The sequence below is a fragment of the Sardina pilchardus genome, chromosome 16 (genome assembly GCF_963854185.1).
Source record: "Sardina pilchardus chromosome 16, fSarPil1.1, whole genome shotgun sequence".
Classification (NCBI taxonomy): domain Eukaryota; kingdom Metazoa; phylum Chordata; class Actinopteri; order Clupeiformes; family Clupeidae; genus Sardina; species Sardina pilchardus.
Window position 1 is genome coordinate 16,695,806 of NC_085009.1, and position 19,400 is coordinate 16,715,205.

At 42.2% G+C, this 19,400-nt stretch overlaps 1 protein-coding gene across 1 annotated transcript; it reads left to right on the forward strand.

Annotated features, from left to right (window-relative positions):
- Nucleotides 1-3,613: 3,613 nt before the first annotated feature.
- Nucleotides 3,614-18,470, forward strand: LOC134059540 (Fc receptor-like protein 5). Its single transcript, XM_062515985.1, has 15 exons — nucleotides 3,614-3,658; nucleotides 5,084-5,119; nucleotides 6,171-6,458; nucleotides 9,884-10,156; nucleotides 11,073-11,378; nucleotides 11,640-11,906; nucleotides 12,009-12,272; nucleotides 12,521-12,787; nucleotides 12,911-13,189; nucleotides 13,352-13,627; nucleotides 14,227-14,472; nucleotides 14,988-15,110; nucleotides 15,251-15,275; nucleotides 15,575-15,642; nucleotides 18,178-18,470. Exons 1-14 carry the CDS (start codon nucleotides 3,628-3,630, stop codon nucleotides 15,639-15,641), a joined length of 2,748 nt encoding a protein of 915 aa, XP_062371969.1. The 5' UTR covers nucleotides 3,614-3,627; the 3' UTR covers nucleotide 15,642; nucleotides 18,178-18,470.
- Nucleotides 18,471-19,400: the final 930 nt, after the last annotated feature.

Consider the following 19,400-nt stretch of genomic DNA (forward strand, 5'->3'; position numbering starts at 1 on the left):
ACATGGTGTTTCACATGACTTATCAGACCAATCCGAAAACATAATGGACTTTTGTCTTAGATTATAAACTAAACCAAAGCATGGCACAAAAAAAACATGCTTTGGTTTATTCAACCATTTCTCCGACAAAAGTTCATTATGTTTTCGGATTGGTCTGATAAAAGTCATGGGAAAAAACATGTGCCATGATTTGGTTTAGTTTATAATCTTGAGTTTTCAAAGTCATGCAATTTATTTCAGATTTTTTAAAAGAATATTTTTGTTGCTACATATTGGGTATGTTTTACCCTTGATTGTGTTTTCCACAAGCCTTAATGTAACATCCTTAGTCAATAGTGATGTTGTTGTATTTGTGTGCCTGCAGTATTCAACGTGCACTTAACTTTGTTGTTGTATTTGTGTGCCTGCTGTTCATTGCTCACTGCTCACAAGTTCAATAAACTTAAGTATTTCCAGGTAATCGGTTTCCTCATTTTATCCAAGTTCACACAACTTACAATTACAGGTAATGTGAGTTCACTCTACTCTGAACAATGTAGTATTGCTGATTGCTTTCTACTCATGTACTTGAGTTATGAGAACTTAGTTTAGTTTGGTAAGCGCCTTTATTTGAGCTAAGTTCACTTTACTTCAGTGTTCAAAGTACACTTAACTTAGTTTTTTTTTATTTTCACAACTGAAGTGAACTGAGTATTGCCTACTCACTGTTTGCTAGTTTATTTTAATTTAACAAGTAACTTATTGTAACTTAAATAGATAAGTTCCTTTACTTAATTTTTTCCAGGTAATCGGTTTCCACAATTTTTTCAAGTAAAGTTAACTTATTATGTTTTACAGTGCATAAGGACAAGGTTGACGCACATAAGGACAATGTTGGCAAAAATAAATCTTTGCAAAAGCAGTGCACGTATATTTGAAATATTGCAAAATAACTGTGAGGCAGTGCACGTATACATGAATAGTTGGCAAGATAACTGTGAGACGTGAGACACACCTAAATGTCCTTAACAATGATAATAACATAATCATTTCTTTAACATTTCCCTCCTGTTTATCATTGGTAACTTCACAATCATTTGATCCATTGATACATCTCCTTCACAGGTTTTCTGTAACAACTTCATTGCTGATCATGAGGTTAAACAATTTAACCATTACATTTCACTAAGATCTTCAGCGAGCAGTTTAGTTACTTCGTCTTGCAAAAGCATAACATTCACACTGGAATGTACTGTCTTGGCTATTAGACAGTGAAAGCAAGGAATCACACATGTAGCGAATACACAAAACAGGAGTAATACAGCAATTATAGGAGTACATATTTTCAAAATGATTTGTAGCCAGGTACAGTACCAGACCTGAACCACTTGAAAAGGTCCCATTCTCCACATTTACTGTGTCTGCGATCATTGCTCCTTGTACATTTCTCATTTGGTGTAATGCTTCAGTAATATCATGACTATTCATGGAATATACTGTACAGCATGTATCATTCAACATTGCACAAACACCTCCTTTTGCAGCAGCCATGAGATCAAGCACCAATCTGTTCTGTATTACCATCAATCGCATACTGTAGCAGATATTTCAGAACTTTGTTTTTCAAATATTTTGATAGATGCATTGTAAAACAACCCAATTCTATATTCTTGTGTTTCCATTCTTAACAGTAATTTACCAACCCCTGTCCATGGGAACAGACTTAATGCTATCTTGTAACTAGTAGTCCACAATTTATGCTCATCAGGAACATCAGTTCCCCAAAAAGGATCGTGTGGCTTAACATCTACTATATCTCTACGGCTACGACGGTGTTGGTCAGTCTGAGTTATGATGTAAGTGTGATCAGTCAGACGCACCGGAGCACAAATTCCTCCCCAATCTAATGGAGGACTCAAATAGATTCTGTGGCCACACATCCAATAGATACCTTCTAATGCGGCTGTGCCATTACAATTAGGTATGGTACTGTCCCCCCAACACCGACACATAGTTCTATTTCTAGGGTTGGGCCATGGGCAGTTATCACCTCCTTGTTCAACAGTTCTAGACCTCTTCTGACCTTGAAGCACACACATTTCCATGGGAACAACTGTCTGATTGCACCGGTAGAGAGGCAAACTCCCTACTGGCACAGAGCCATTTCTGTAGAAACACAGTGGAAATCTTGTTCTTGGTTTTACAGTGGCAAAAGGAGTTAGTGCTAAATTAGTCTTTATAAACTTCAATGGGCGTGTTTCTGCACAGGGTCCATAGGTTGTGTTAGTGCCATCTTTATGCATTGTCATATGAGCATTAACATAAGAGACATTTTCACCAGACGTTCCTTGACCTATACATGAACTCTGTGCATAAGGAAGTTTTATGGCTGTCAAACGGGGGTGAGAAGCAGGCATCAAAGAACACACATAGCAATCAGACACATTATTCAAATCAGAAGTTATACAACATGTATGCTGTTGTAGGTATGCAGATCCTCTGACAAAATCCATCTCTTGTTTCGGCTTCCTTTGTCTTTCAAGAAAAAAGTTTTTGTTCAGTCCTTGTAACAAGTGTCAGCAAGGTGAGAGTGATAAGCCCAACGCCCACCAGAAACGGCGTTCAGCGGTGTTCGGCGGTCTGGGCTTGCCGCGCAGGATTTTAGAATAGTTTTCTATCTCTGTGCGGCTGCTGCGCGGCAGCCGTTTCCAGTGGGCGTTGCTCCATTGAAAACAATGGAATTCTATTTTTTTTCGTGGCGCGGCGCGCCGCGTACGCTTCTGGTTGGCGTTGGGCTATAGCCGCTCCAAGGGCCAGCCTCAACACTAAAAGTGCTAAAAGAGACTGAGGGGTTTAGGGGACTTTGACACCTCATTTAAGATGTTGACCCTCTCATAATGTGCGTGTGTGTGTGTGTGTGTGTGTGTGTGTGTGTGTGTGTGTGTGTGTGTGTGTGTGTGTGTGTGTGTGTGTGTGTGTGTGTGTGTGTGTGTGTGTGTGCGCGCGTGTGCGTGTGTGCGTGCGTGCGCGCGCAATATGCTGGACCATGCATAAGTAAAATTATCCCTGTCACTCCAATTGGCATAAATACAGCAGTGGTCAATAGTGCTGACAAAACATACCTACAGTATATTTATTTCTTATTTACAGAGCTTGGAGACATAAGCACTAAAGGCATCCTGGTGAGCATGAGAAACATTCCCATGTGCATGTGAAACATGCCAGCGTGCACCAGAATCAAAAATGTTTTGTCCAGGTCTGAGTTTCTGCTTCATGCCAATCTTTACAGTGTACTGTACGCCAAAACTTTTTTTTTTCTTTTTTTCATCTGGGGCCCAGTACATTGTTATTTGTCATGCAGTGTATATAGTTCAGCTTCCCATCCCAAAGCTTAAAATAGTCTCAATACAACTACAAAACAATGGTAAACAAACACCACTAATATCAAACATGCTAACTTTGTAACCCTAGTTGTTACATATGTTAGCATCATGTTTCTGTTAAGACTAGTAAGCACAATGGTTAACTGCTACTGAGACTAGCATTTGCTTCCGCTTCTATTGTTCTCCCTTCCCCTCTCCCCTGATATCAAAGTAGAACATATTTTCACACAGTGAACACTGAGGAAGTCACAGAAGAGCCCACACCATGGAACTCACTCTTATATGGCTTCTGATTGGTGAGTAGCCTACAGACTTGATTAACTTGGAGTTTTGTTTGTTTATAAGACTTTTCTACTTTCTGTGTTGGGATGCAAAGGCCCTAAACACCCTAAACTTTACACTGTGTAAGAAATTGGTAGACAGTAGACAGAACTTGAAATAAATCAACAGCAATTAAACAGACATGGGGATTCTGACATGCATGCCTCAAATAAGACCATGCTCAATTGGTCCTGTTTGTGACGGTAAATGCTGTTAGTCTGTAAACATGATTGTGAATGTGGTTGACTTACTTTTGGGTGAGAGGAAGAGAGAGGAAGAAAGAGAAAGAGAGCATTCATGTTTTTGCGATCCTTTCATGTACAGTAGTACTGTATGTAGAGGAAACGTTGATAAATGTAACAGTAATATTTATGACAATATTTATCTCTAAATCACATGCATGACCCATTTGTTGGCTTTGTATAAAAGTCAACAGTTTTTGTGTCCATGAGTAAGCAAGAATAGAGATTTGCATTGGATGTTGTCATGGCTACTGTACAGTCAGCTCTTTATCTGTTGTTAAAATATTATATAATACATTTATAATATATAATTTTACTTATACTGACTGAATTTCAGTGAAATTGATTGCACTTTGTGTGTGGCTGTAATTGAATGTAGAATGCTATTCTTTATAGTAATAGACCTATGCAATGGAAAGTCCAGTGCTAATAATAGAAGTGTAGCACAAAGACAGGAAGAATGATTTGTTAACAAAAATCACGTCATAAAACGCTGTGGTTCCTTTTAGCTGTTGAGTGTATCTCTGAAACAGAAACACTGCTCGGTTTATTGCTGTAGTGTCTGTGCAACACTAGAGACAGGCTTGTATTTTTTTGTACATAAAATAAAAACAATGACTACAGTGACAGCTGGAACTGCTACAGCCAGAGGGCTACAGCTTTAACAGTTTAAACAATAATGAACAGCTTGACTGGATTGTGTCTATCTATGTGCCACCCTGATGAGCTGTGGGAGTTCTTTTACTCTGTCCCTGGTGAAAGTGACTAGCTCTAGTTCAGAACTGTTTTAGTGAAACAGCACCTCCTAGTGGTGAGAAAGAATTCATGGTTATCTGCTGAGTGGACAGTGAGGCTCAACAGCTGGACTTGCTTTACTAATTGCCTGTGATGTTTTGGTTTTGATTTGTCTCTGGTTCTCAGCATTGCTAAAACTACACACATACTCCTTTTCACTAAACATGAACATTTGGCATGCCAGATGTGATGTTGAAACACTGACAGCACTGCATATTTATCACCTAGTGTACACTTGCCTTTATCTTGCAATGGGACACCTGTGTGCTCTATCTATGTCTTGTGTTGAAAGTGCAGTGGATTTGAAATGGTACCTGTGCCTTCAGTTTGAAGAATAACGGTCTCTCTGTGCCTGTGTTCTAGTGTTGAGCTTGTGTTCCCACTCTGGAGTCGCTGCAGGTGAGATTAATTTAACCACAATTGGTACTGTATGTCATCATGTAGCAGTGGAGATCTTAGAGATAAATCATCCAAAATAACATAGTATATTATTTTTACTATGCTTAAATCCAGATAACTGACCTATATTATTGGTAATAACAAGGGAACATTTATGCTTCCACTCCAGGAAAGGTTTAGTGGTGCATGGTAGTGTTGATATAAAGATGGTGTGTTCAGTATTATCTATCCTTGTACTATACCTCATCTAAAACTCTTCTCTCAGATGAAAAATTGAAACCTGTCTTGACATAATGTGAATTGTCTCCAAAGATCTGCCTACAGCTACAGTAACTGTAGTCTCCTGGGAGTTTATGCTACTGCACCCTGGAAATAACGTGACACTAAAGTGTGATAATAGTAGCAGAGTACACTGGGTTCAGTATTGCTGGTACAGAGGCCATGATGTGATTGTCAAGGAGTCATACAGTCAGATCACCATCTCTCTCTCTCTCTCTCTCTCTCTCTCTCTCTCTCTCTACTAAAACTAATACGAATGAGTTCACTTGTAGAGGATATAGAAGAAATTGCCCACTGAATTCCCAATCTATAGCGTCCAACTCCCTGTTAAAGGTGGTGAATATAGACTGATTTAGGTGCTGGAGCATTGAAATGGAGTTATATCTGCTGATTCTAATAGTACAACTCCTCAGACAGAGATAGGATAGCCAGTATAATCATCTGTGTTGTGCAGGTATTTTATGGTAGGATTTGTATATGATGCTTGACAATTCTGATATGCTCCATCTGTATACGGTAATGTTTACAGTTTTCATTTCGGAATTATTTAACATGTTAAATTTCATATATAAGTCGCACCTGACTATAAGTCGCAGGGCAAGCCAAAGAATGAAAAAACATATAGTCCGGAAAATACGGTACACTGATTTTGTCATTGGCTGTTTTTTTATATTCTGGGCTGTTTACTGTTTATTTAAAGATATATCAATAGTAAAATTGCCAAATGACTACATGTAGAGTTTCCCATTTCTGCATGTCCACTTTTTTCCAGAGCGACCCACGGCTGTTGTGTCCCTGAGCCCTAAGTGGAGTCCAGTGTTCAGTGGAGAGAGCATCACTCTCACCTGCAGCATACAGGGAGAGTCCTCATCAGACTGGAGATACCGCTGGTACAGAGGAGACCAGCAGCTTCACCCACAGAGAGGCTGGAGTGACAGTGATAGATACAGACTGCAGTCTGTGCAGGAGGACCACAGCGGGGACTACAGCTGCCAAGGAAGCAGACAAGAAGATGCAAAGGAGTCATATATGAGTGAGGGTGTTACCCTGACTGTTTTAAGTGAGTATTTTGTTAAAATATGTAAAATATGTAAAAATATATGAACCTCAGAAGCCTCTCAACATTTTGCAACATTAGTAACTTCTGCTCTACCTATTCCAAGCTCATTCTCATCACTTGAGGTTAATGATGCTACAGACACTCTTTGCTCTACACTGGCATCCTGTCTGAATGCAGCATGTCCTCTTTCCACAAGACCCACTCGTTCTAAACCTCGCCATCCATGGCTGACAAACAGTATACGCTCAGTACGCAAGGAACTTAGAGCTGCTGAAAGGAAATGGCGTAAATCTGGAGATAGAAATGATCTTAGTAAATACCAGTCTATGCTATCATCTTTTTCATCCACTGTCACACTTGCAAAAAGAACATATTATCAGAGTAAGATTGAGAACGCCACTGACAGCAGAAAACTTTTTGCTATGTTCAAGTCTCTTCTCAATCCTCCACCACCGCCATCAGCTACTTCACTGTCAGCAGATGACTTTGCAACATTTTTCACTGAGAAAGTTGCTAAGATAAGTGCTCAGTTTGATGACCCTATAAGAAGGACTCTGCCTGGTGTTAGCATGATGCCATCATTGGACTTTTTCTCTCCTCTTGATGAGGAAGCGGTCTCTCAACTGCTTCAGCGAAGCCGTCCAACAACATGCCCTTTGGATCCTGTCCCGTCTACTCTCCTGCAGTCTATAGCACCCGCTATTATACCGGCAGTCACACATGTATTTAATACTTCACTCAGTTCTGGAATAGTTCCTTCTTCTTTTAAACAGGCAAGAATTACGCCTTTGCTGAAGAAAAGTACACTTAATTCAACTGATGTGAAGAACTACAGACCTGTCTCCCTTCTTCCTTTCTTGTCAAAGGTTTTGGAGAAAGTGGTCTTCAAGCAAATGTGTGACTTCCTCTATCAGAATAACCTAGACCCTATGCAGTCTGGTTTCAAGAGTGGTCATTCTACTGAAACTGCTCTTCTATCTGTGACTGAAGCATTGAGAGTAGCTAAGTCCTCTGCTCAGTCATCAGTGTTAATTCTGTTAGATTTATCTGCAGCCTTTGACACGGTTAACCATGACATTCTCCTTTCTACACTATATGAACTAGGAATTTCTGGGAAAGCTCTTGACTGGTTCAAGTCTTACCTTAAAGGGCGTTCTTTTAGCGTGTCTTGGCAGGGACAGATATCAAAGTCTCATGACCTCACTACAGGAGTCCCCCAAGGATCAGTATTAGGGCCCCTCCTTTTCTCTATTTACACCACTTCTTTAGGTGGGATTATTCGCTCTCATGGATTTGAATATCATTGCTATGCGGACGACACTCAACTTTTCCTATCCTTCCCACCTGAGGACTCTAGTGTTTCCCATCGGATCTCTGCATGCCTGAAGGACATTTCAATCTGGATGAAGGATCAGCACCTTCAGCTTAATCTTTCCAAAACTGAGCTCTTGGTGTTTCCAGCAAAAACAGCTATTCCCCAACAGATCAATATCCAGCTTGATTCATCCTCACTGACTCCAACCAGATCGGCACGTAACTTGGGTGTCATAATTGATGACCAACTTACTTTCTCTGAGCATGTTGCCTCAATTGCAAAGTCATGTCGGTATACCCTGTACAACATTGGGAAGATCAGACCTTATCTGACACAAGATTCCACTCAGCTTCTTGTACAGGCAATGGTTATCTCCAAGCTGGACTACTGTAATTCTCTGTTAGCTGGCCTACCTGCTTGTGTATTAAGACCACTACAGTTGATTCAGAATGCTTCAGCACGACTGGTCTTCAATCAGCCAAAGAGGACACATGTAACCCCTCTCCTAGTTACTCTCCACTGGCTCCCTATAGTAGCCAGAATTAAATTTAAATCTCTCACTCTGGCCTATAGGACACTGACTGGATCTGCTCCCAGCTACTTCAGTTCTTTAATCACGATGTACATTCCCAACCGCCCATTGCGATCTTCTGAGGAGCGTCTGTTATGTCGACCAACCATACATGCTAGGTCAAATTGTAGATCCTATTCTTCAGTGGTTCCATGTTGGTGGAATGAGTTGCCCAGTGCTCTCCGTTCCAGCAACAGCTTTGGATCTTTTAAGAGGGGTCTTAAGGCATATTTATTTAATATGCACTTAGTCCTTTGAGTTTGTGATGTGTTATGGTTTGTATTATAGTATTGTTTTGTTATAATTTGTCTATTGATAGAATTTGAAATTTATTTTGCTATTGTCCTTAAATTTAGCCATACCATGCTTTAGTTATTATTATCATATATAATTAACTGAGTGACTTATTTGATTGCTATTCTCATTTCACTGTTTTATTTCTCATTAGGTTAGTGCTTAAAATTATTGTTCTACTGATAATATTACTATTCTCCCTAGTTTGTAATTGTTCACTGTTAATTTAATTTGTATTGTTATTTATTTGTATGTCGCTTTGGACAAAGGCGTCTGCTAAATAACCATAGCCATAGCCATAGCCATAGCCATAGCCATAGCCATAGCCATAAATATGTGTGTGTGTGTGTGTGTGAGAGAGAGAGAGAGAGAGAGAGAGAGAGAGAGGGAGAGAGAGAGAGAGAGAGAGAGAGAGAGAGATGTTTCTGACAATAAATCTCTTTGATCCTCATTAGCATCAAAGCCCAAACTCACATTAAGTCCACCAGGTTACCAGCTCATCACAGGAGACTCAGTGACTCTGAGATGTGAGTTGGGTGTTTCGTCTGGTTTGGTGTTCTACTGGTACAGAGACACACAGACCTCTGACCCTGTGGCCCAGACTGATGGAGACTCCTACAGCATCAGCTCTGTTAAAGTCTCCAAAGATCTGCCTACAGCTACAGTAACTGTAGTCTCCTGGGAGTTTATACTACTGCACCCTGGAAATAAAGTGACACTAAAGTGTGCATATACAGTATAGCAGAGTACACTGGGTTCAGTATATTACTGGTACAGAGGCCATGATGTGATTGTCAAGGAGTCATACAGTCAGATCACCATCTCTCTCTCTCTATCTCTCTCTACCAAAACTAATACGAATGAGTTCACTTGTAGAGGATGTAGAAGAAATTGCCCACTGAATTCCCAATCCAGCGTCCAACTCCCGGTCAGTGTTAAAGGTGATGAATATAGACTGATTTAGGTGCTGGAGCACTGAAATATATTGAGTTATATCTGCTGATTCTATAGCCTACAACTCTAACCTGACTCTCGCCAGATCCTTAGTTCGCTGAGCAGCATGGCGGAACTACAAGGGTCTGGCGAGAGTCAGGCTACAACTCCTCAGTCAGAGATAGGATAGCCAGTATAATCATCTGTGTTGTGCTCTGATGCTTGACTTTTACCATTCTAATATGCTCCATACCATAGCCTTGTGGGATGTTTCACTTTAATTACTTTTTTTTTATCTCTTTACCTCCATAGCCCTGCCCACTGCTACACTGACCATAGAGCCAGAGAGTCCTGTGTATGTTGGAGAGGAAGTCACTCTGAAGTGTAAGATACAGTCTGAGGGTGACTGGGCGTATAAGTTGTTTAAAGGGTCCAGCAGTGATCATCTCTCTCAGTCTGACACCAACACACTGACCATCACAGCAGCAGCCAAGTCTGATGAGAGTCATTACTGGTGTCAGGGAGAGATGAGGGGCAGAGCTGTGTCTTCACTGATGAGTGGAAGTGTTTATCTTACTGTTAAAGGTGAGTAACATCATATGCATGCAATCATAACTTAATCTTTTGAAATCTCAACCGATATATTAAAAATAATTGCTAATACAGGTTGTACCTCACTTGACATTTTCCTGTCTAATTTGGATTCTGTGTCTGAATGCGTTTCATGCTAGCCTAGAAATCTAGACGCCCCTAGCGGCAGCAAATGTAATTTGGCTGGCGGGGCAGTCTAGGCACGATCCATTGAGCCAGGGAGCTGAGAACCCCCAGCACCAGCGGGCCAATCACAGGGCTTAACATAATGGTGACTGACATGCGACCAGAAGTTGCGACGGTAACGCATCGTGTTATTTGAAAACAAGAAGATGATTCGTTTAGCGTTATCCTATTGCGTAGAGAGGGAAGGTTACGCATCCTGCTACTTGAAAACAAGAAGATGATTCGTTTAGCGTTATCCTATTGCGGGGAGGGAATTTGAAAGACAACTGTTTATCCCACCCCTCCGATTGAGCCCTGTCTATGGTCTATGGGTCTGGCTTGTCAGGCTAGTTTCATGCCATTTTCCTCCTTAGATCTGCCGGAAGCTACAGTAACTATAGAGTCTCCTCGGCCTCCCTTCTATCCTGAAGAGAGAGTAACTCTGAAGTGTGACATAGCAGAGCACACAGACTGGGTTCAGTATTACTGGTATGAAGACAGTACTGAGATCTCCAGGCAGAAGAGGAAAACCCTCAGCATCTCTCCACATCATTATGGTCAGCATCAGTATGTGCAGGACATAGAGACGGTCAGCCAAGGAATTCTCAGCAAAGTGCCCCTTTATCTATCAGTGTCACAGGTGAACAGCCAGCTGATGAGTGATGATAAACTCTGTATCAGGTTAATTATCTCCATTACCGTATCATGATTTTGCAGTTAATGAATGTTGTGTGTATCCCCACAGCCCTGCCTACACCTACACTGAGTGTGCAGCCAGAGACTCACGTGTTCACTGGAGAGGACGTCACTCTGAAGTGTGAGATTGAGTCTGAGGGTGTCTGGAAGTACAAGTGGTATAAAGAATGGGACAGAAATGTACTTACTCTGGGGGACACCAACACCTTCACCATCAGAGGAGCTGCTGAGTCTCATAAAGGCCAGTACTGGTGCCAGGGGGAGAGGAGAGACAGACCCACAGCATCACAACCAAGCAGGAGAATAACTCTTGACGTCAAAGGTTACTATTGCGTGCATGAGTGTGTGTATGGATAGGAGCAGGTTTTGAGGAATTGATTTGATCTTTTTGTGCTTTTTGAGTAGTGGGAATTTGAGCAGAGACAGGCATTCATGGAAGGCCATGAAATACTGTATGTCATATGGCTCCTCTTATGGCTCTTTATACATTTAATACATGTACTGTACATTTAATACATTTCAAGTTTATGTTTAATATATATTTATTATTTCTTGACTCACACAATCTACATCAGTCAGTAAATTAGTCTGTGGCGGTTAATGTTTCCCTCCACAGCTCTGCCAACAGCTATAGTAACTGTAGACCCTCCTGAGGGTCCATACTACCCTGGAGATGAGATCACTCTGAGGTGTGATATAGCAGGGCACACAGACTTTCAGTATAACTGGTACAGAGGTAGTGATTCCATTCACTATCAGAATAGTCAATCCATCACCATTTCCCTCCCTGATCGAGCTGGAAAGTACCAGTACACATGTGATGGTAGAGGAAACGGGCCAAAGACTTCCCAGCGTAGTACACCTGTCTCTGTCAGTGTAACAGGTGAATATCACTACACTAATTATATTTTAAATGATAATTATATGGATTGACTTGAGAGCTTGTGTTCATAAACATGGTTACAATTTGTTTGTTATAACACAGATTTTCCAGTGCCTACTCTGACAGTACAACCCAGCCATGTGTTCACTGGAGAAGCAGTCACTCTGACATGTATACAGCCTTCAACTGGCTGGACATATGCATGGGATACACCCCCATCATCCAGAGCCTTTGAGACAAACAGCAACATCTACACCATCAGCAGAGCCTCTGTGTCTGACCAGGGGGAGTATAAGTGCTACGGAGTGAGAGAGAGAAGCAGGAAACCATCACGTTCCAGCAACACTGTTCAGCTTATAGTAAAAGGTACGTTTTAAACAAAAAACAACGAATGGAAGGTGATATTTCCAATATTTTCATTTGAGTGTTCTTTCTAATTATATACAAATACATGTATGTTGTGTCTGAATCATATGCTGATATATGCTTAAGATGAAATATTACATGCATGCCCATTATATTGTTACCAAGGTCCAGCTACCTTCTAAACAGCTAGTACATCTAGTACAGTTCACTTCCTTGTCTCCTCATTCTCTCCCTGTGTTCCTCTGCAGCGCTGCCTTTGGCTACACTGACTGTAGAGCCCCAGAGTCCTGTGTTCACTGGAGAGACGGTCACTCTGAAGTGTGTGATAGAGTCTCTCAGTGGCTGGACATATAAGTGGTATAAGGAGTCCAGCAGAACCCCAGTGTCTGAGGGAAACATCTTCACCATCAGAGGAGCTGCTGAGTCTCATAAGGGCCAGTACTGGTGTCAGGGGGAGAGGAGAGACAGATCCATATTATCACAACCAAGCAGGAGAATAACTCTTGACGTCAAAGGTAACTAGAATGTGTGTGTGTGTGTGTGTGTGTGTGTGTGTGTGTGTGTGTGTGTGTGTGTGTGTGTGTGTCTGTCTCACAGTGTTCAGATGTGTTTGCCAGTGACTATTTATTCTTCTTCAGCTTCAAAGCCAAAACTCACATTAAGTCCTGCTCACCAGCTCCTCACAGGAGACTCAGTGACTCTGAGATGTGAGTTGGGTGTTTCCTCTGGTTTGGTGTTCTACTGGTACAGAGACACACAGACCTCTGATCCTGTGGCCCAGACTGATGGAGACTCCTACAGTATCAGCTCTGTTAAAGTTTCTGATGGAGGACAGTACTGGTGCAGAGCTGGGAGAAGAGACCCAGTCTACAATACTCAATATAGTGATGAAGTAGTAGCTGAAATAAAGTTTACAGGTTAGAAGTTTCATTACAACATGAATATGTGTGTTTGCTATTGTCAATTTAAATGATTTTACTGCATTTGATAATATTCAAACTTGTGAACAGTGTAATATTAAAGTGGTAATTTGTATATTTAAAATTCCAAATTTATATTCTGATTTGTGTCTGTCTCAGGTGTGTCTCTGGCTTCTGTGATGATCCCTTCAAACTGGACCCAGATCTTCACATCTGAGCCTCTCTCCCTGAGCTGTGGGGTTCAGGGCAACTCTACTGGATGGAGACTGAGATGGTTCACAGGCAGAGGAGGAGAATCAGAGTGTCCCAATGACTGGAGATCAGAAACAGGATCCAGCTGCAGCATCAGCTCAGCAGCTCCATCAGACAGTGGAGTGTACTGGTGTCAGTCTGAGTCTGGAGAGCAGAGTAACCCTGTCAACATCACAGTGCACAGTGAGTGTAATCAGACATGATTTGATAGTGTACATGGAAACCTGAAGTATTTTGTTTTTTACATATAGTATTAAAAGGTTTTCTGTTATTGTTGACTAATTCATTACCCCCGCCAGGTGGGGTGTGTTTTGTCCATCTGTCTGTGTGCAGGATTATCTGGACTCTCATACCAACCGCAGTGATTCAGTTTCTCTTTCACTACTGCTGTGCCATATGTGGCATTCACATTGGATTTTCCCTCTAGTGATCAAAGCAAGCAAATACATTTCCTTGCGTAAATCACACCCAAAATGTTACCTTTGAAGTCTGTGAAATAGTCTATAGGTGTTCTCATGAATGAATGTACACAACGTATTTTTATTATCTTGTCAATCTGTTTGCCTTGAATTGATGCATGATTTTGACTTCTCAAGGCCAGAGCTACCTCAGTGGAGAACTCTGCAGGGTCTCTGGGTGCGCCTCTAGTTGTACCTGCATTTCCATGTGGTGCTTTAGACACTCGAAACCACCACACCCGAGTTTGGAAAATGTGATAGCTGTTAGTAGGCTCACAAGCTCTAAACTGGTTGGAAAGCTCTAAACTGAGTTTCTGTGTGTAGATGGAGATGTGATCCTGGAGAGTCCTGTCCATCCTGTGACTGAGGGAGATTCTCTGACTCTGCGCTGTAGATATCGCTACCAGATATCTAACATCAGAGCTGACTTCTATAAAGATGGGACACTCCTGCAGACCTCCACCACAGGAGAGATGACCATCCCTACAGTCTCCAAGTCACATGAAGGCCTCTATAAGTGCAGCAACTCAGAGAGAGGAGAGTCACCAGAGAGCTGGATCACAGTCAGAGGTTGGAAAGATCAGTATTATAGATTTGTAATGTAAGGGATGATAGTCCACTGAACTTTATAAGAAAATTAATCCTCACAGGACCATCAGGATTCCAGCATGCAGTGGAATTTATATACTGACAAGTGGACTACAACATTATCCTACTTAATATATAATTAACTACTCTCCCTTAAGAGCGAAAATAAACTTCATATGATATGAAAGAGGTCAGAAGCACAGAACCTGCATGTTTCTGAGGTCAGTGAGTCATGATTTGTGTGAAGTTATCATTATTTCGAAATATTGGACCTTCGAATGTTGGGATGGCCCACCCTTATCAAAAAATCCTACAGGATTTATAGGTTTCTTAAATCCTGTAGGATTGTTGCTATTGGTATCCTAAAGGATTTTGATAAGGACTTTGAGTGCAGTGACATGTGTTCTGCGGTATTCTGTGGAACAAGTGATTGTCAGTAACTACCATGTCCTTGTACAGTACCTTTGCTAAGTGATCACTGAGTGTAATATTTTCAGATGCTAGGTCCTCTGGGTCCTCTAAGTTTGTGGTAGCAGTGGGTGTGGTGATCGGACTGCTTTTTGCCTTGGCTCTGGTCATTTTACTAGTCCTGCTGCTGTACCGCTCCCAGAAAGCAAAAGGTGAGAAAACCAGTTCATCAAAATAAGAGAGTTTCACCTGACACATTTCAGAAGTAAATATTCCGACTTTCAACAGAAAGAGAAAAGATTACATGTTACATCATGATGTTTATTTTAAAACCTCTCTTTTTGAAATTCAGGGTCATTTTCAGTGACACCAAACCCGTAAGTATTTTTCCTCATAATGTTACATTTTAATTAATGGGGAGCCAAGACTCTTTGAATATGTTTCTTATCAACTATACAGAGTCACAAATAAAGTATGTGTGTGTGTGTGTGTGTGTGTGTGTGTGTGTGTGTGTGTGTGCGTGTGCGTGTGCGTGTGCGTGTGCGTGTGCGTGTGTGTGTGTGTGTGCGTGTGTGTTTTGTATGGGTCTTGCTATTCATACATTACACACCAGTGTATCATGCACAAACAAACAATTTCCTATTTTTCTGATGAGAGGATCTCTGTCTTTCTTTAGTGGTCCTGGTTCACAGCAAAGGGAAAAAAACAGTGGTCACAGTTCAACCTCACAGAAAAGAGTTTAAGGTAAGAGGTTTCATTCATGTTTACTCATATCAGTCCCTATCTTAATGGTCTGAAACTCACCACCTGAAGCTGATGGTTGAAACGCATATAGCGCATTTCCAGTCCAAAATCACTATCTTGGTGGCGTAATAAAGTTCGCTGCACACCAGGTGCATTGTTCTAAAGGGTTGTTCTTATGTTCCTTAATTAGTCATGGGTGTGTTTTGGGAGTAACATCCTTTAAACCGATGAGAGTATTAGGGTATTTTGACAACATATCAGTCAGCGTATCTGAAGGAATATACTTGCGAGACTATGTATGCAACACCGCGATTGCACTATACCTTACTTCATTAAAATATGTGTGTGTGACAAAGTATAGCCTACATGCATCTGCACCTATGCACTTGCATATTATTTTAACTCATAGGAAAACCGAAACCTACCGTTGTCTCATAGGCAACGACAAAACAGTTTTACACATTCACTGATACGCCTTTCGCTTTAATCCAGGTTTTTCTTCCAGTGACATTATAATTTTTAGTGGCTTTAAGTTAGTATAGTAGAGTGCATGACAAAAAATCTCTGCCTTGGTTGTTAAATAGTGTAGCGATCACACCCGGGGTCTATGATCACTATCGGCCAAGCCGGCCATTTATTGTAATGAACAGCCAAGCATAGACAACTTACATAGGGCAACACATGGATAGTCTCAGCCGCTCATGTAACACACGATAAGGGTTCACCACACACATCCACACGGGGATAAACACACCAAGTGCAGCCTGAGACAAGTACACTGTAGGCCTAATACACAACATGGTAACCGTAAATACAGCTACAATAACCGGCATTACACATCATAACACTCACTAGCATTGCATTATGGGAGACACTCATACCACATAGACATTTACAGCCACCGACGCTACATAGCCCCCTTCCGAGCCATTGCCGTCCCCGGCAATGATCAGCTCAGCTCGCCGCTTGCAGCAGCGTCGGTGTCAGTCCCAGTCGCAAGTCGTGGTGTCGCTTGGGCTCTCCGTTCCCCGCAGTGCAGCTGCGCCACTTGAACCAACAAATAACCAGTCCCATCGCAGCCGGACCCCCGGACACGCTGGAACCCCTGGACGTTCGGTAGCCCCTTCTGGCTACTGTGACAGCTTGTGGCCGTTGCCACCTGCCCCCAGTGTGCCGAGCTCCAGGCGGTCAGTAGTCCACGTCGAGATCCCTCCTCGCGCTGCCTTCTCGTAGGCCTAGCTCTTGTTGGCTGTCTCTATGCACAACGATGCCCCACTGTGGCGGGGAATGGTGACCCGACCCTCCCAGCAGGCTTGGGACACACACCGGAACTCACACAAAACGTGAAAAACATTGCGCCGAATTGTCAACCGGAACGTGCGCACTTAAAATCTCGAACAGTCCACAAAATGGTAGCTCTCAAGGCTCCACAAATCGACGCTGCCCTCTTGTCCACCAGCTAGAGCCCCACAGGCCCCCGAAATGGCTGTAAAACCCGTCAAACTCTTCACCGGCAGCTGACGCTCTGGAAGTTCTTCCGTAGCTGGCAGAAGGAATCCGGCCGCTGCAGTCGTCTTCGAGGCCCCCCAAGCATTCGCGCTCTCCGGGGGTGGTATCCTCAAGCGACGGCAGCATCGACATCAGCGTCGAGCCGGAAACTTCTTGCTGGCCGCAGACATCTCCACCGCCGCAATCCTCTCTCGTCGGCGGGGTAGCACACACGCCGCTGGACATTCGTGCCGGTCGGCTACCTGGGAGGCTGATCTTCCATCTCCCGCTGTTATCCATTCGGCAAGCTCGCTAGTCCTTAAAAGGACTTCTGGAATATTCGCTGAGTTCCGCCGCCAAGTTGATGCGATCCCTCGGTCCTTCTTCGCTCTTCGTCTAGATGCATGGATCTTCTTGCCCTAGGTGTGGCCCATCCCACTTCTGACACCAATGTAGCGATCACACCCGGAGTCAATGATCACTATCGGCCAAGCCGGCCATTTATTATAATAAACAGCCAAACACAGATAACTTACATAGGACAACACATGGATAGTCTCAGCCGCTCATGTAACACACGATAAGGGTTCACCACACACATCCACACGGGGATAAACACACGAAGTGCAGCCTGAGACAAGTACACTGTAGGCCTAATACACAACATGGTAACCGTAAATACAGCTACAATAACCGGCATTACACATCATAACACTCACTAGCATTGCATTATGGGAGACACTCATACCACATAGACATTTACAGCCACCGACGCTACATAAGGAACAAGACTTATGTCACACAGGTAGGGCCTCTCATATTGAGTCATCTTCATTTATAATTTTCTTATTCATCTCTTCCTGCGCCAGGATACTCATTGAGTTCAAGTATGGAGTGTTTCAAGTGGGAAACATGTAATGATATGATTTCATTGTACAATGAAGGCAGTGGTACTTTCCCATAGAAACCAGTAGCAATTTTAGAAGACACAAAGCATTTTAGCAAAACTGCATGAAACCATTTGTAGTGGTCTGTATTTTCCACTAGGTGGTGCTGTGGCTGGAACCTGTGATGGTCATTGGCGAGACTTGAAGAATACAGACAAGGAAAAGAAAGACGGACTGTAATGTAGAATGCACATGTTATGCATTTTCAAGACATCTTATTAGTATGTTGAATGCAGAGTATGTATTATTAAATAATCTGTTGTGTGACTGTGACCTGTTTGTTTTTACACTTGTTCCAGCCAAGAGTATAGGCTACAACTGTATGTCAGACAGACACTCCTCTAACACTCTAAACAGGCAAACTTTGTTGTGATTGTGTGTGTTAATTGTGATCATTGTGTATCCTCGTGTGTCATTTCAATAAATACACTCTCAGTCTCACTCTTGAGGCCAGTGAAGAGTCCAGGTAAGAATATCGGAGCCATCCCTGTCTTCATCAATAGCTCACATGCTCTGAATTTAATAACAGCCTTTGTTTTGGTCTCTTGTGGCTCATCATTCTGTAAAAACACCTGCTCTAGATGATCCATTTGTCTTCACTTTTAAATGTAAAGGTAAAATTGAAGTATTCAGCAGAACGCAGCCAATTGAATGTTAGGTGGTAACATTACCACTACTCCACCACACCCAGAGTTATTTAGAACGCACATTCACTGATGAAATGGGGGTATAAAAGGAAACGTCAATGAAACTCTCCATGGGTAAGACCTAAGACTAAGATTAGCTTGTTAGTCGAGGACTATGACTAACTCTCTCTGGTCATAGTGTCTCTGCAGTAGTCTAAGATGGAGGTGGGGATGGATCCAGTGATGCTACATCTGCCAAAGTTGAACCAAAGAAACACAACTCACTGAGCAAAAACAGTGTCCAGGGTCCAAAATATGTCCAGAAGATGAGGTCGCCGAACTCCAGAAGACGTCCTCCGAGTAGCCAGAATGAAAGTTTTTAAGACGTATATCCTGGACGTTGAATAGATGTGTTGTTTTGGGTGTGATATACGGGCGTCATTTGAAGACGTCTTTATCGAACATCCAGAAGACGTCCTCAGAGCCAGAATGAAAGTTTCTAAGACATATTTCCTGGACGTTGAATAGATGTGTTGTTCTGGGTGTGATATAGGCGTCGCTTGAAGACGTCTGAAAGACTTAATTTTTTCAACATCCAGAAGACGTCCTCAGAGTAGCCAGAATGGCAGAACGTCTATTTGCAACTAATTTTGGCCGTCTATAGACGTCCCAAATGGGGTCAGGCTGGGCTATTGTC

Excerpts from the sequence above, each read along its gene's own strand:
- LOC134059540 (XM_062515985.1), top strand. The coding sequence starts at position 3,628 with ATGGAACTCACTCTTATATGGCTTCTGATTG. Across the intron at positions 6,459-9,883 it reads TGTTACCCTGACTGTTTTAA|CCCTGCCCACTGCTACACTG; the intron begins GTGAGTATTTTG and ends TTACCTCCATAG. Across the intron at positions 15,276-15,574 it reads TTTTCAGTGACACCAAACCC|TGGTCCTGGTTCACAGCAAA; the intron begins GTAAGTATTTTT and ends GTCTTTCTTTAG.